This window comes from Rhopalosiphum maidis, chromosome 2, assembly GCF_003676215.2.
Source record: "Rhopalosiphum maidis isolate BTI-1 chromosome 2, ASM367621v3, whole genome shotgun sequence".
NCBI lineage: Eukaryota > Metazoa > Arthropoda > Insecta > Hemiptera > Aphididae > Rhopalosiphum > Rhopalosiphum maidis.
The window spans coordinates 20073312-20090968 of record NC_040878.1 but is presented as its reverse complement, the minus strand read 5'-3'; the positions used below and the strand labels follow the sequence as shown (position 1 = coordinate 20090968).

Below are 17657 nucleotides of genomic sequence, written 5' to 3'. Positions count from 1 at the left end.
AATGTAATGGTATTACAAAAGCAGTGTTGCAAAACAATTATATTATTGAAAAAATTGATGAAATCAAAATTTTCATATTTCTTAAATTATATACACTGTATGACAATTATTAATTAATAACTAATACTGTTTATTGACAATAATTTATTTTGCATTTATTAATATTATGACTAGAGGGCGTTATTTTATACGTTAGCATATACAACATTTTGCATCTGACATTTGATGAAAATATTATTATATAATATACATTTAAAAAATACAGTATAAATAATTAATAAAGCTTAAAAAAGAAAGAAACATTTAAAATTGTACATAAGCATAAATAAAAAGATTATCACAAAAACAATACAATAAATAATCTAAAATTAAGCTAAAATTATACTTTATCTTAATATAAACTTAGTCTAATTTAAATTGAGAAATATTATAGAATGACATAAAAAAAAAAAACAATAAATAAAATAACTTTCACATCATGATTTGCACTCATTTTGGTCCCAGCGCAACACAATAAACATTTCCCATAATTTATACCTAATAATCGTATTACATTGTTTATTTGTTTAGTATCTTTAAATGCGAGTCTGAACTAACTAACAAATGTTGGAATCAACTGTATAATACATAAATGACATCTAAAAAATTATTAATTATTATTCATTCGTGCTAAAATTGAATAAGTATAGTTAAGTAAATCATTATTTTATTATTATGAAGCACCAATGGGGTAAATAGGGTTTTAGTTAAATATAATTTATGTCAATATTTAATTACATATTGAGTATTTCATATTAATACCTATATTATTTATTAGTTTCATAATAGCTAAATGGCACAAACTGAAAAAAAATTATATTTAATTTATTTTATATTATCCATTAATTTTATTTATACTATAAAGAAGAAAAATGTTTTGTAGAGTTATTATTATAGAAATACTATTGTAAATTACAAGTAAAATGTTTTTAATTTAATAAAAATATCTACATAATATACCTCAAGTAGAACTTATAATAAATTATTACCCTAAAAATCTACGAATTATGCCACAATAAGTTAATTTTAAATAAGTTGTATCACGTAGAGTTTAGAGTGCAGTTGATCATATCACTTTACTGATCCGTTTTTCAATTATGTGGGACACAATACTAAAAAAAAAAAAAATTAATTAATAACACTTATAGTATTTTTTTAATATTAAGAAAAATATAAGTTATTATAATTTTGGATTAAATTTTTAATCTTTAAAAGTTTTCCAATATCTTAGGTCAGTGCCATATCTGAGAATAGGGAGAATAGGAAGTTCTCCCCAGTTCCCAACCATAAGTTACATAACTTTTAGATTCTTATAAGATATTGTATATTATTGACTGTTAGTAGTTTCTACACTAAAGCACTATCGATAATCCGTATTACTTGTTTATAGACATAATAAAATGTATAATTACAGTAAAATCCACAAAAAATTTAAAACAATTTAATTTGTTAAATTTTTAACTCTCAGAAAAATTCTAGATACACCACTGACTTAAGAAGTATAGTCTCAGAATATTTTTTTTCTTCAATGTTTAGTTTAAGAGGATGTTATATCCACTGTATTATTTATATCTTATTAACGTACATCATAGCAAATTTGTGTTCAGCACAATACATTTTATGTTTTTAGCTTCAGTATTGGAGTCAATTTACCAATTATTAAACTTAAAGGTAAGATTATAATCCAGAGCATCTCATATGCTATAATTAATATTATAATTTTAAAATTTTAATATTTTACATGGCTATAACTCACTTTAAAATTATAATATGCATCAATAAAAGCATATGAGATGTTCTAGAGAATATTCTTACCTTTAAGTTTGATTAATCGCACCAAACTAAAATTAAATTAGGGGGGGGGGCAAAATTATTTCTTATTACCCTCCACCTTTTATACCATACCTATACCATTTATATTTTTATATTTATGCTGACTATACATACTTCGACAACTTATTCGAAACAGATAAAATGTTACATAGTATGTTATTTATTGGGTAGTATTGTTGTTTATTCTTAATCCTGCTACACATAATTACACATTTATAACTTACATAAAAAGTTTATTTGAATACCTACAAACTTCACCTACTGAAAAAATAAGGGATGGTCGTCCCTTTTGGGTTATATATTTGGTGTCACTGAGTTTGATAAAAGGTAAATTTAGTCCATAATTAAAATTAATATCATAAAATGTGTTCAGCTAAACACAAATTTGTTAAATGATGTACGTTAGTAAGATACACAATAGGTACATGCATGTATAACATCCTCTTAATACACATTTTAACTGATTATTATATATAATTTTTTACCAAGTTCACCATGTACCAAACAAGTAATAAACTAGGCTATTAAAAAAGCTGGTTTACATGTATTTTTAATTTTAGACTGTTATCTATAATAGTTCAGAAATCAGAATAATTTAAATGCATGTAGTTAGGAGGAAAAAAACTTTAAACTTGAGTTAAGAATTCAATAATTGGCATAAGTAAATTTGTTCATTTCCATATAAAAAGATAATTAAGATTATAAAATCAATAAGAATTGAATGTAAGAAATATTGTCCTATGTTATAATAATCAATATTTCTTGTTCTAAATATAAGTGAAAAAGTAATATTATAATATGTTTATATATTTTTTGTAGTATTTAGTTAATAATACAATAAATATGGTGAATAACTAAGCATTTAAGAACATAGTATTTACCTTTAAGAATGTAGTCTGTTAGTAATGTTGGGACTGTGGGACTGTCTTCGTTTATTGCTTTTAAAACTGAAAATGTTATTATTATAAATGAATCATTTATAAAATCAAATAAAAAATATAATTAGATTTATTCTTCATACTTTTAATGAGAACTTGAAGTGCCTGATTACTTAAAGGTCCATTATCCAAATGGTATGGTATGACAGTGGTTAAATACTATAAAATATCAGATAGTATATAATCAAAAAGTTATAAAAACAAAATCTATAACCATATAATACAAAACATACTTTAGGCTCATTTGTTACATTTTTATTTGCATTTCCTGCTCTTGAATTCCGTTTTTTTTCTACATGATATTGTCTCCTTCGATTTTGAACAGCCAATAACAGTGATATAAATGAATTTTTTAATTCTTTTTCAAACTCCAACTCATCCCTTAAGGCCAGTTCTGTAATTAATGTTTCAGAATAGTCTCTGATCAACAACTCTAGTTCCATGTAAACTTCATTAAGTTGAGATACATTCAATGTTTTTAATTCTATACAAAAAATAATAGTAATTAATACAAAATATTTTAAAAGTAGACTACACATCGTATCAATAATATGAACTAACTTTCTTCTAGCAATGGTGAATGAACTTCCTTATGATGTTCAGAGTCTGGAGTACAGTCATTTGAAGTTCCCTCCTAAGAAATAAATATGTGTTCTTAAAGTATCTGAATAGTTAACAATTAATGTTAAATTAAAACATTTACAACATACTTCCATTATATCATCAATTTCTCTAATCACTTCATCAGCAGTTGGAGGTTCAATATCAGCACTGGGACCGGACAATATCAAAGTATGCAAATCTAAATCGTTTGAAACAGCTTCATCTTCACTGCTAAGGTCATCTGAGGATTCGTCCTATTCAGAAAATTTGACATTTAGTTTGATTTAAATTATTATTAAGTCACTAAAAATTATGTTGTTTTACTTGAATGTTGTTATTTAAATTGAGTACTGGAAGTTGAACTTTGCGTGCATATGACTTGGACCAATCAATAGGAAGAATATTGCCAAAGTTGCCTGTGATTGTCCACCACATTCTAAAATGAGAAAATATAATTTCTTATTAGTACTTGAATTGAAAAATATTATTAAATATTAATGGTATATAATGGATAAACAATTAAAATTAAATGTGACTATTAAATAAGATTTCAACTACCGTATTATATTGAAACTATTAACTAGATAATAAACAATTGTTATAAACCTATTATTTATACATGTATATTATACATTTTATTCATATATTATACTATGAATAATGTGTAGATAAATAATTTGACCTTAGCCCATTAACTCGGATGAATAATATAAATTACTATTAATTTAAAAGGGACGACTCAACAAACCATACATTGAAATTTTAGAGGGCAACTGGCACAATTGACCTTATATTTAAATGATGTTAAAGCCATTGTAGGTATGCTTTACATATATAAACAATATCTATCAATAACTTTAATATTTTAAACTAAATGTTAATATTTTATTTTAAATTTTAACATGAATGTATACTTTTTAGTATGTATAAATATATATGAAAATTATAAGTAAATATACAAGTAGTTATAACTATTTTTCTTAAACTATAACATTTTACATTATTTTTATTTCATTAATAATATAATTATAATATATTACATATAAAAAACTTAATTATCTGTCTACTATAGTATAGATCAGGGGTGGCCAACCTTTTTTTATATTGTGCCAAATATTTAAATGTCCGAGAATATCAGTTAAAAATGCAAGGTTAATTAACAAATTTTTATCTCTCAGCAGTTCACATTCATCATTGTAGGACAATTCTATGTCTTTTTTTTTCATTTGATTGTTTAGTAAAAATTGATTGCTGAGTTAACAATGAATTAGTCTTCTTTACTACTATAGATTATAGTCTATTTTATTTTATTTTATGCAAATCATTGTCCACGCAAATTTAAAAAGTTTGATAAATAAATAAGTAGCCAGGTAGGTGATACATAAATTTAAAATCCTAGACTTACGTAGTTTGAGAATTAGGTTAAATACTTGGGTGTGTCACATTATCAATGTTGACATTATTATTTAAAAAGTTATTTAATGTTTTTTTGTTCCTTAATTAAGAGCCACAAATTATAAAATTAATGTACTTATTGTTGATATTATATTTAAACACTACTACTAACTTTTGATTACAGGGGTGTGTGATTTAAGTGATAATCCAATTAGTTATGAAATTTTAAACTCAATTTTTAATACTATAATAATTAGTAAGTTTGATTGTTGACATATCAAATGTGTATACTATAATTGAAGGTAAACAAATATAATTAAATAAGTAAATATAATAGGTTATACTATAAATTAATAAATAATAAATTAACGGCATATATTTTTTAAGGCATTTATCGTGATAAGAATACCAAAATGAATTACCGAAAAAAGGGTAAAAACATTAAATACTACTTACTTACGTAGGTACGATGATTAAATAGATACTAATTTATGGCTTTATTAATGAAATAAAATCATAAACATGAATGTAATAAAACTAAATAACTATAGGTATAAAATAATTCATAAAAACAATACACAAATACGCACTTCTTTGAATACAACAATTAATTTTCAAATTTTTCCTTCAGTAGTATATATATATTTTTAAATAGTCTAAAAACACGTTAATAGCATCAAGATGGGTACCTATGGGCTAAATACGTAACACATACATATATAATCTGAGATTTCGAGACATCTGTCCTACACCCATAACAATTGCATTTCATATGTTGCAGGATTGGTAAAATTGCTCTATACTATAAAGCACCCCAAAAGACGTAATACGTAAGTATACCTTTAAGAAAATTGGTTTTTTATGGGTATACCCACACTTCCAATTTATCATCAGTCATATGCACCAAACAAAAGTTTATAATAATAATAATAATATACAAATTAATACAATAATATTTTATTATGACATTAAGTACAATGTCCAAAAATAGCCTACAAACGTTTCATGCTAAACAAGAATGATGTAATAAACGGATTGAGAGTATACATTGATGAAGATAAAAATCCTCAAGATGTTTTTCCAGTGTTGAATAACTGCATTAAAACTTTTCCTTGCTAAACAGCTGACTGTGAACGTGGTTTCAATGTTTTAAATTTAATTTGCGCAGATCTTAGGTCTACATTAAGTATAACTTATATTCCAAACTTGATGTTGATAAATATAAATGGAACCCCACTTAATTTATGGAGTCCTGTGTTAAAAGTTGATTAGTTCAACACAGATCAGCAAATAACAATAGAACAAAAAAAACTAAAAAGAAAAAAGAGAATACAGATGCCTATAAAAGAAGTTTATGGATAATTATTAATTCTTTAAAACGATTTATAATAATATTCGAAGTTTGATATGTCATAGATAAATGCTGTATAATATCTAAAGTTGTTTATTATTTTATTAATATAGTCCATTATTTTACTGTACAATTTTTTTTTAAGTTTAATAATAAAAATTTGTATTCTTTATGATATTTATGAATTGATTTAATTTAAAAAATAATAATATATTTGATATTGAGATACTTGGTACATATATACAGTGGCGTATATAGAAATTAATTCCGGGGTCGAGGGGGGGATGAACCTCCTTATATACGCTACTACATAAACACATGAAAAGTAAGTGTTTATAATAAAGTAATAAAAGATTATTACTGAGTAATACTAATACTAAGTATAGTTTAGTGTAGTACTAATTTTTCGAGCGGAGCGAGAAAATTTTTTAAAGTAAGTATAATTAGGTATATTCAACTACTTTTAGGTGCGTATACCCTTAAATTTATTTACCAATACACCACTGTACCTATATTTTTAATACCTATAGTTTGATGATTATATACTTTGAATTTTGATATAACGTTTTAGTCATATTTTATAATTTTATATACTTTAGCATTAAATAAATGTTTAATTTTATTGTATAAAATGACAAACGTAATTAACAATTAGATATGTTTCAAACTATATGAACAATAATATAAATATAACTGTTAAATACAGTATGGGATACGACATAATAAGGATAATATACTATAGGCACCAACTACTATAGATAAAACCAAATTTACTTCCGCTAAAATTATAAAATGCGTCAATCACTGTATTATAGACTACGCACAAACATATGTTAAAGTATATATTTATGAAAAAAACAGAAGACACGAGGATATTATATTATTATCAAAATTAACAAAAAGTATATATCGTGGGAAACCTGGGATAGATAAAACATTTACAAGATCATCATATATGTTGTGCATTCGCGATCATTCTTAGAACATCTTCACAGGCCCATAATTATTATTAAAACACGAAACGTGATCACGATTCAGCATTTGATTTAATTTAATTCACCATTATACAGAGGTAGAATGTAACACTTAACATATATAGGTATATATCCATTATATTTGTTGTTAAGACATTTCAGATTAACTATTTATCTCAACGATTATATTTTGAATGACACGATTTGAAAAATAAGTGCTATGTATGGAAATAGACTCTCTACTAAAGTGTATTCCTTTATGCTTTATGGTAATCTAGTAATGCACAAGCGATCGCGGTCCATCTCTATAATACGTTAGGAAAAATATTACTGTAATATATATAATTATCAAAGCACAATAATATACTAGTCTTTTATTTATATTTTACGTTAATTTTTTAATTTAATTTTAACTACTTATTTATCGAGTGTTAATTGCCTAATCGTATCCCAAAAACCAATTTAATGAAACATTATACATAATTGAACAATTGTAAAAAATTAACCAAATAAATACGAAAATTAGATTAAAAAGTTACCATGGAGAATATTTTTAACGCAATTATATGAACTGCATGGGTTAAAGTGAAGTCTTAGTTACCTGATAGGTTACTATGTGCATCATTATGGTGGCAGTATTAAAACTGGTTTTTTAGTTTTTATGGGTTATAACAGGTAGTACATTCGACTATTCGAGATAAATCCACATGTACATGTATAACAAAAAGATGTCTATGCAACGGTTAATAATTTCATGTTATAATAGCATGAATCATCTCAAAATAATTGTATACAAAAACTGACCCAAGCTTGTATTATTATCAAACACCTATAGTTTCGTATTTTCACGTGTATTTAGTTTACATAATTATATACTCGTAACTATAAAATAATAAATATTTGGTAATTTGTTGTAGTAATTCGTCACAAACACTTTATAAATAAAAATACTTATAAATATAAATCGATCAGTAGGTAAATAGTAAAAATGAATAGTTTTAGTTTACACAACTATTATCTAACTATCAATATTGTTCTATAACATTGTATTTATTAAGAAGTAGATAAATATAAAATTGAACCAGTATAATAATCATAAATTACCTACAAATGAAGTGTAAAGTAGATACTGCGAACATATCGCTTGCGCACATTAAGAGGATGCCAGGGTGTTATATGTATTTGTTTTCTCTCTCTCTCTCTCTCTCTCTGACGCACACGCAACAAAACGAATTTTCGTTTAGCAGAACTAACCTTGTTCTGGAATAAATTGACTTATCAAACCTAAAGCTAAGAACATTATATTTTGTATGCGAGTTATGAACATGTAAACTATTACAATTTAAAAATGCTCATAATTTGTAGTATGATTAAAAATCCAACTTACAAACGATAATTTTCTTACTTTAATTTTAGTAATGGGTCAACTCATTTTTAAACTGGATCTAACAATATATAAGATTGGTTCTGCTGAATACAAATTCACTATATTGATGGCGTGTTAGTGAGAAAACAAATTGTGTGCTGACATCTTTTGAAGAATAAAACAAAGTCATTGATTTATACATTTTAATCACACTTTGAAATTAAATCAGGAAAATCAAGCAATATATTATACTATTATTATTAATTATTATAAATATTAAGTTAAGCATAAAAATATAACATATTTACTTAAAAGCTATGGTTTTAACTTTTGATTGTTAAAATGTAATGATTGATATGTTAAAAATATTAGTAAGATAATATTATGTATTAATGAAAAATATAATTTATATATAAATACGAACAATTAATACATTACCAATTTAAATATATTTGGTACAACGTAATATAATGTATATTTTTCCGTCTAGTATAAAAAATATGAGATCATTCAACAACTTTCACCTAAAAAAAGTAACTGACTATTAGGTAGGTACTATATACAGTAATCATTTATCTTTATAGTTTATAACTAGTATAACTTAATATGAGTTTATCATGTGAAATGTGCATGGTGCACCACTGCACCAGAGATCAGATGTTTCAAAACGTTGACTTAACAACACAACACTATTGGTTATTTACCTATTTGTACATAGTCGTTAGCCAAATGTCATATTGATTATACCTATCATAGAGATTGTAACTCTGTAGATATATTACAATATTATACACTATTTATAAATTTTAATCAGTGATAGTAAGATAGGTAGGTAATATTCCCAATAGATATGGTGAATGTAAACATGTATTTTACGCGAGCAAACTTTTTATAAAAGTATTATTTGAAAAATTAGTATTGTTTGTTTGCGAGATAAATATTATTATTATTAATTACTATTAATATAATAATACTTATTATACATAAAATATTATAATCTTATATAATGTATAATAAATAATAACACAATTAACACATAGGTACTTTATGTTGATTATATCATATAGAATAAATAGTTTAAATTTAACTTTATTTATTTATGTTATTTTATTAGACATTAAGTATTTATATGAAGGTACAATCATGATAACTATTAAAAATTATAACCATTATAAAAGTATATTTAAAAATATGTTTTAAGTAAACAAGTAAATACAAATTCTAAATATTTTAACTTTCACCACATAAACAATAATACGTAATTTATATATAAATCTTGGAATTTAAACAGCGCTTTATATAGTTTAAAACGCCAAGATTGTTTTGACAAAAAAGTTGTTAAGTTAAAAATAGGCACGTTATATGTGTATTATATTTCAAAACTTACATTTTTGCATTTACGGTCTAACCTTGAACTTTGGACAACAGCCAGTATTTAATTATGTGTGTGAATCTATGACAGACTTATTGTGGGTTATTATTTAAATAAAACGATACCTAGCAGTAATGATTTATTTTTAATTTTAGTTTCAGAATATCTATTATTTAACTATTAAATATCTAAACAATAGTTAAGAGTAGCCAAAATTGATTAAATGCTACAGTATGTGTCTACAAAGAAATCATTTTCTTTAATAATAGACAATGTACTCGTTTATATTCATACTTCATAATAATAGATAATGGCTTCTAAGTATTTATTGATTAAAAATAATGAAAATAAATCACTACAGTTTAGATTAATTTAGGCATTTAACCTAAATTACTTAATCATGAATGAAAATTTTTTCTATTGATTTAATTACTAATGGCAAGTTGTAAACAAAATATTTAAAAAATGTATAATTAAATATTTATTTACACGTAATAAAAATTTGATTATTTAGGCTTACTTAATTGTTTATATAAAAAAAGAATAATATTCTTTTCGTGACGATTTTTACCGGAAATTATCTAAAAACAAATTGATATTTTATTATTAAATTTAATAAAAATCTAAATATATTTAAAAATAGTAAATTAGATACGTAATACTATGAAATAGCTAATAAGAAATAGTAATAGCTAATAGGCATCTGAAGTTAAGAATAATGTGGGAAACACATTCTGAGATTCTATTGAAATATTTAAGCAGCATATCGCACATATTATTTAATTTATATATATATATATATATGTATCCATATGGCATATAAACTCATAAACATCAATACTTTTTATGAGTTAAAAATATCCAGTTATTATTAATATCAATAATCTATTAGTATATTTAAGTACATAATAACTAAGAAATATTCCAAGGGTAATAAATATATATATATATATATAAATTGTATATATTTTATAATAGTGTTAAATTATTATAGTTGTTAAAACAAATTTAATTTATCAATTAATAATAAAAAAAATCTAATAATTAATTTAGTGTCTTCATACAACTCCATTGGTACACATGCCAGTTTAGCTAAATGTGATAGTAACAAATTACTTATTGACCTATTAGTTATTATTAAAGTGTTATTCAAACGATTTTGAACAAACATTTTTTTTTTATTATTTGTGTAGGCTTAATTCGTTCGAAACATTTCTAATGTAAAATTATTAATTTCGAAACGAAGATTGGTACCTACTATTTAGCTAAATAAATGTGAGATGTTTGTATTATTATTTATTACCGCAATAGTCGTAGCCATTAGCTCGTCACAATACATATTTGACAACATTTGTTATCGTGAAAATAATGATTCTCGTCATTGTATTATTCATTCGTTGTCTTAATAAAAGTACACACGGTTTGCGGTGGTGATTCACTTATTCGCGTGCCGAGGCGTAACGATCTCATTGTAGTACCTAAATAATAACCCGTCCACTCGTAAATAATGCATATTGTGTTAGGTCGAGTAGGCGAATCGAGTTTTTACAGCCATTGGAATCTTAGCGAATACACTACGATTTGAAAATAGGTAAACATTTGTCGAGAGTCATTTGTGTTGAAATATATAATGTAAATATATCATTATCGTAGATGTCGATGTGAATAGGTACGAAAATACGATTATCGGAATAGGTACTTGATTTTTGCTTGTATGGACCATGTATTTTACCGTGTGATTCCGCATGCGCAGCTGTGATTATCGGTTGAGAAAAAAGGTATTCGGTTAAATGACGACGATGACGACGTTCGATCTATATATGTAATGTTTGACCTACAAAATTATAACAACTAGGTACCTATCTACAGGGCGATGAGCCACTGTTATTACCCACAATAACGCTTACACAAAAAATGGGTAAACTCGGTGACCCATGTATAAACTGCACAAGCAAGTACTAACGTACCTAATATATCTTCCTTACCGCAAAATTGAATACTTCGTATAGCTATATTGCAGTTGTACACATATGCTTTTATAGGCTATTGCAATTCAACTTGTAATCATAAAATACAATCAATAAACAGCTAGGTAATATAGGTGTATTATTTCATTATTACCCTGTACGTAAACATAAAATATAATTAGTATATTAAAATCCACCCTTCCAGACTCACCCACAAGTAAATAGTAATGTAACCAAAATAAACACAACCAATATACCGCAATATACTAAAACTTTAATACTACAATATTAATTACTATATAATCTTATTTTATTATGATATATGGAGTGCAATATATTAATTGGGCGCAACTCACTGGCATTCATTCATTATTTCTTCCTGAGTCCTGATCTGAACCGGTGCTAATTTCTCTACAGATTCCTCATAATCGCAAAAGCATCTGGTTATTTTATCATCGAACGTGTGCACGAGATCTTCCAGGGACCCGCTAAATGTCTCGCCAAAATTGTCTGTGTCCGATGTCGTCACTTCCACACTGACATTGTTGTTGTTCGCTCCACACTGCATGCACGAAGATTTGTTAGCAGGTTCCAGGGCTCTACTATTGTTGCTCAGCATGTTGTCCAATTGTTCTTCATCTGCGTCACGTACGCTACCACCGGAAATCGGTTGACTATTCCCCTGTTGATGATGGTGATTATGGAGATTGTGTTTGGCCGACTGTAGCGGCGAGTCATCGTCCATAATTTTTGTCCATTCGTCCGATTCTTCGAACTGCGCCAGCGGCGCTTCGAACTTGAGTTCGGCCATTTTATTCATCATATCAAGCATAGCTCTCAGAAAATAAGTGTTTGGACTGGTCGACGGCGATTGATATTAAAAACACTATTAATAAAGTAAAAAGCCTGCCAGGACGAAACGAACGTACAAACCGACGCAACAACGAAAACACGAACTGCAAGGCACGCGGTCCGATCGACACTGAGCACTGGCGACTGAGCAAGTAGCAACCACCGTGAAACGGTCGCCCGCCGCCGTAGGGATCGTGAACCGCTTGGCGCCGCAAATGCACGGAGCTGTAACAGTGTCGCGCATATACGATAATTATTGTACACGTAACGTTCGTTTTCGTCGTACGTTCAATCATTATATCATTATACTAATATTGTATCGTATACAGAGTTGTTAATTTTTTCAACACTTATCCAAATTTATAATTGGTTGTTTTTATTACTAATAGACGAGTTTTCTTTTTATAGTTCCGACAACTGGCGTAGTTTGGACAACAATATTATACCGTCACTGTTAAAAATTCTGACAACCGAATTGGTGAAAACACGTAAAAGAATAAATATTCCTGACAATCAAAATAGTTCATTAGGGATTTTAAGTAGAAGTTTAAAACTGTTTTATACTTTTATAGTACCGACGATATACGGTTATTTGATGACATTTAATTGCAGTTGAACTTGAATATATTAATAGGTACAATCGTCAATTTCAACATTGTTTTACAAAGCCGCATTTGTGTTGAATTATGTTTATGTATACTTGCATAATGCCGACAGGTACATCGACACATCGTACGTATTTTTACTGTATGGATTATGGCATTTACAACTTTAGTGAATATGTTGGTCATACTGAAAGTTTTATTTGGTCGAATAATTTTCAAAAGCCTTGCTGTGCACTGCGATTGTGTGTACAAGAAAGGAGCTCGCGCATAAAAGGGCGGAATGTACCGTCCCCTCACTCTACTCCCTTTGACGCATACTATTGATCCATGAACACTGTGACCACTTGCTGCTGCGTATATGTTTTTTCCCAGAGTATTTTAAAAATACTAAATAAAAGATAAGACACAATAAACAATTTACCTATAATTAACAAAAAATTATCATTATGCCATATTAATTTGTTCAGTTTTTTTGTTATGTCGATATGTCATACACTAATACAATAATAAAATAATAATTATGTTTTTAAAATCGAATGCCCCGCGTATAAGTTACCTGTATAGGTATATATATTTTTAAGTGTATAACGAATGTAATATAAGTAGGTAATTAAAAGTTGAACAAGTTTTGTTTTCACTAATAATAAACAATTTTTTTTCTTTAAGCGATAGATTACATTATTAATGATTACGTTTAATAAACGCTTATGTGTTATGATTTACGGTCTGTGTATAATTTTAGAAACAAGACTTTGAATATGATTTGATCCTGTATATAATATATTAAATATAAGTATTAAGTCAGTGCTTAGTGCTTACTAAATCACGAGTAATTCATGAACCTATACTTGTATCTAAATTTTTTACGTAACGTACTGACATATTTGCATTATAATACTTATTTTTTGATAGATTATCACGAAATTTATTATATTTTAGAAAAACATTTTGAGGATCGAACACAATTTTACAAATAACACTACTTATAATATTATTAAGATTATTATACTTTAGGGACTTTTACAATACTTTTACTAAATACTAATCAGTAATTTTACAGTGAATATTAATATTATTTCTTTCTTTATTCACTGCTAATATTGAATGTATACCATATGTTGTAATTTTTATTATATTACAGCCTACAAGGAAAATACTTTAATAAAAATATTAATATTAATATTTGGATGTGTTCACGGGGTATAGGTACTTTAATGACGCACATATTTTAATTTTCGACATAACAAATAGCCGAAAGATTTATTATACATTTAATATTTATACGAAAATGGTTTAATATATTATATAAAATTAAATTATGTAAATGTACATTTTTTTAAATATACCTATAAGGCAAATAGTCTTATTTCAAAAAAAAGGTACTTGATTACTACAGAATAACGTATACTTTTTCAGTTTGTACCTAACTAACTATAATATTATATAGTATTTATGAAATAACAATTTGTATGGCGCAGGGTATCACGAAATACAAAGTTCCGTGTGTGCTTGGCGCCACCGATATTGCAGTTGAGTGTCTGCACGCAATGAAGAATTTTTCCCCATTGCACATATTTATATTGGTATAGACGCCAGACGGTATGGTATATCTATTGAATTATATTCTAAATTTGCGTATATTGTAAATGTTAGGTTTTAGTAAGATTATATTTTAAAATTTACTCGGCAAGAAAATAATTAATTAATATTAATTGTATATACGAATATACGATTTACCAAATACCTATCAATAAACATTAATACAATTTATTTATTTATTATTAAACGTGTAATAAACCTTAGTTACTAATACTTACCTTTATATTAGTATAATTATAAAATTATATTTTCATTTTACTATTTCAGTATGTACTTTTATTTCTATTCAGTGGCGTAATTTCAGAATTATTTCATTATTGGGATGCAAATAACTTTACAAAAACTAACCATAATCAAAGTCATCCTCAAAATAGATACTTTAAGATATAAAAATTATTATTTATTTTTACGAAATTTTAATTATGATTGATTTTTTTAATGCAAATGAAAACAAGTTGGTGCATAATACTAAAAATGCTGAAATATTATCAATATTTTATTTTTGATTAAAAATGATTAACCATAAGGAAATTCAGAAGTTATAATTTTGGATAGTTATTACTTATTACTGGGCTGGGATTTATATGTAAATACATATTTTTACTAAAACATGATAAATTAAGTATTGGAAATGATAAATTCATTTCACGTGATTTGCAATAAAATAAAACATATTTTATTTTACATGTTTTTACATATTTCGTCATAAATACATATTTTAACATTATTTGTAAAATGTCTGCTTTTTGTTTACATATTTCGTAAATGTTGACAATTTCGGTGGTTTAGTAGTATTATATACATTTATACTTCGATAATAGTACTCGTAAACATTGTAAGTGTATAATGCATATGGGAAATAAGTATATGAAAGTATTAGTTAAATATTAATAACTTGATTATAGTTCATCTTATTTGTTTCTGTTTGATAACTATACATTAATGATTTTAGATTATACTTTATATTCAACAATTATTAGACAAAATATATATATACGAATTTTCAACAGTGTCAGTACTTGCGTTCGCGTGGTTGTGAAAATATCTTTACATTTTATATTTCTTAAATTAAATTGATTAGAAATTAAAAACAATTAATTGTATATTATTCAAAAATTATTTATAATTTTATTTTAATTTTACACGTTAACATAATTTTAAATTTTTCTTGTTACATATTGTTTATTTTTAATATTACATATTTTGGTTATTTTAACTACATATATATATATGTACATATTTTTGGTTTTTTATTATATATTACTCTCAGCCCTACTTATTACATAATATATATCAACATAAAATCTTCAATAAATATGTCAACAACTTAATGTAATTGAAATAAAACAATTATCACTTTTGAGTATTAAAAATGTCTAAAACCAGCAAAACGTTATTATTTAAGTGAAAAAAGCGTTTATCAGTTTCAAGAACATAATTTTAAAATATATAAATAAGAGCACCTATTTAAATGAAAATGCACAAACTTGTGTTTTTCAAATGACGCTATTTCTATCAACATACAAATAATATTATAATTTATTAATTTAATATTTACAAGTCTATTTGAATATAATTGAATCATATAAATTGTAAGTAAAAACATTACTTTGCATTAAAGGCTAATGTGCATAATTATATAGGTATATAAAAAATTCAATATGTAAGTTGTTGTGTTGCTATGTTTGTATAAACTATAATATAATATACTATTTACCTAGGTACCTACTAGTATATAAGTTACATTAAACACTATTTATGTTATATACTGTAGTAATAATTAATAAGTATGTTATAAATGTAATTATTCAATTTTCTAATCCATATTATTTTTATTCCTAGTAAAAATTGATACCCTTTTCCTCAAAAAAATTTTATTTTGATAGAAAGTATTAAAAAAAATTATAATATTAATCATATATGTAAAATATATAAGTTATAGGTTAGGTATTTATATCATTATATCTATAATATACGTTTATCTATATAATGCAAAAGTAATACGTATAATTGTAGGTACTAACTACTAATATATATAATAATAATATATAATATAATATATTGTATTTTTATTAACAGATAATTATTAATTATTATTATTGAGGTTAATAATGGATATGTACTAATTACTATTATATTAGAAATCTGCCTATTACTAATTTATTTTATTTATTAAAATAATAAACACAATTTAATGGATATGAAAATATTAATAAATACCTACGGAAATCTTTATCTTTGTATACATTTAATATTTAATAGTTACTAGTAATATACTAATACCAGTAATATGCATACGTGTTGATCTTGTATATCCAGGAAGAGAGAGATTAATTATAAAAGGGTGAATGGTTTATTTACAGAATCATTTTGTTTCTAATAATAACACCTTAATAGACTTTATATTATTATATTTATAAATTAAACTTTATTCAATATAGGATAAATAAATAACGAATAATTATTATTAGATTTATATTTTTTTTTTAAACATGAGTTTACCTCGTTTATAGATATTTTAAGGCTCAAGTTATTTTAAAGCTGTATTAAATTAAAACTATTGTTAATCGGTTTATTAATGACCTGTCATAAATCTACTATAAAAAATAAAATATACACATTAAATTAAACTGTATCTGCTGTGTTAAATATTATTAATTATAATATTAAAAATAGACTTAGTGCATAGAATATAGCTAATCAATAGGCACTTATATATTTTTTTTTTAAATTATAGTTTAAAAAATATATAATTTCTAACTT

General features: G+C 25.2%; 1 protein-coding gene across 1 annotated transcript; it reads right to left on the bottom strand.

Annotated features, from left to right (window-relative positions):
* Window positions 1–905: 905 nt before the first annotated feature.
* LOC113551747 (fasciculation and elongation protein zeta-2) lies at window positions 906–12844 on the bottom strand. The gene is made up of 8 exons (XM_026954194.1): window positions 12195–12844; window positions 3738–3849; window positions 3521–3667; window positions 3372–3444; window positions 3044–3294; window positions 2894–2969; window positions 2754–2819; window positions 906–1151 (listed from the first exon to the last, which is right to left on the bottom strand). The coding sequence occupies exons 1-8, from the start codon at window positions 12668–12670 to the stop codon at window positions 1135–1137; spliced, it is 1218 nt and encodes a 405-aa protein (XP_026809995.1). The 5' UTR covers window positions 12671–12844; the 3' UTR covers window positions 906–1134.
* Window positions 12845–17657: the final 4813 nt, after the last annotated feature.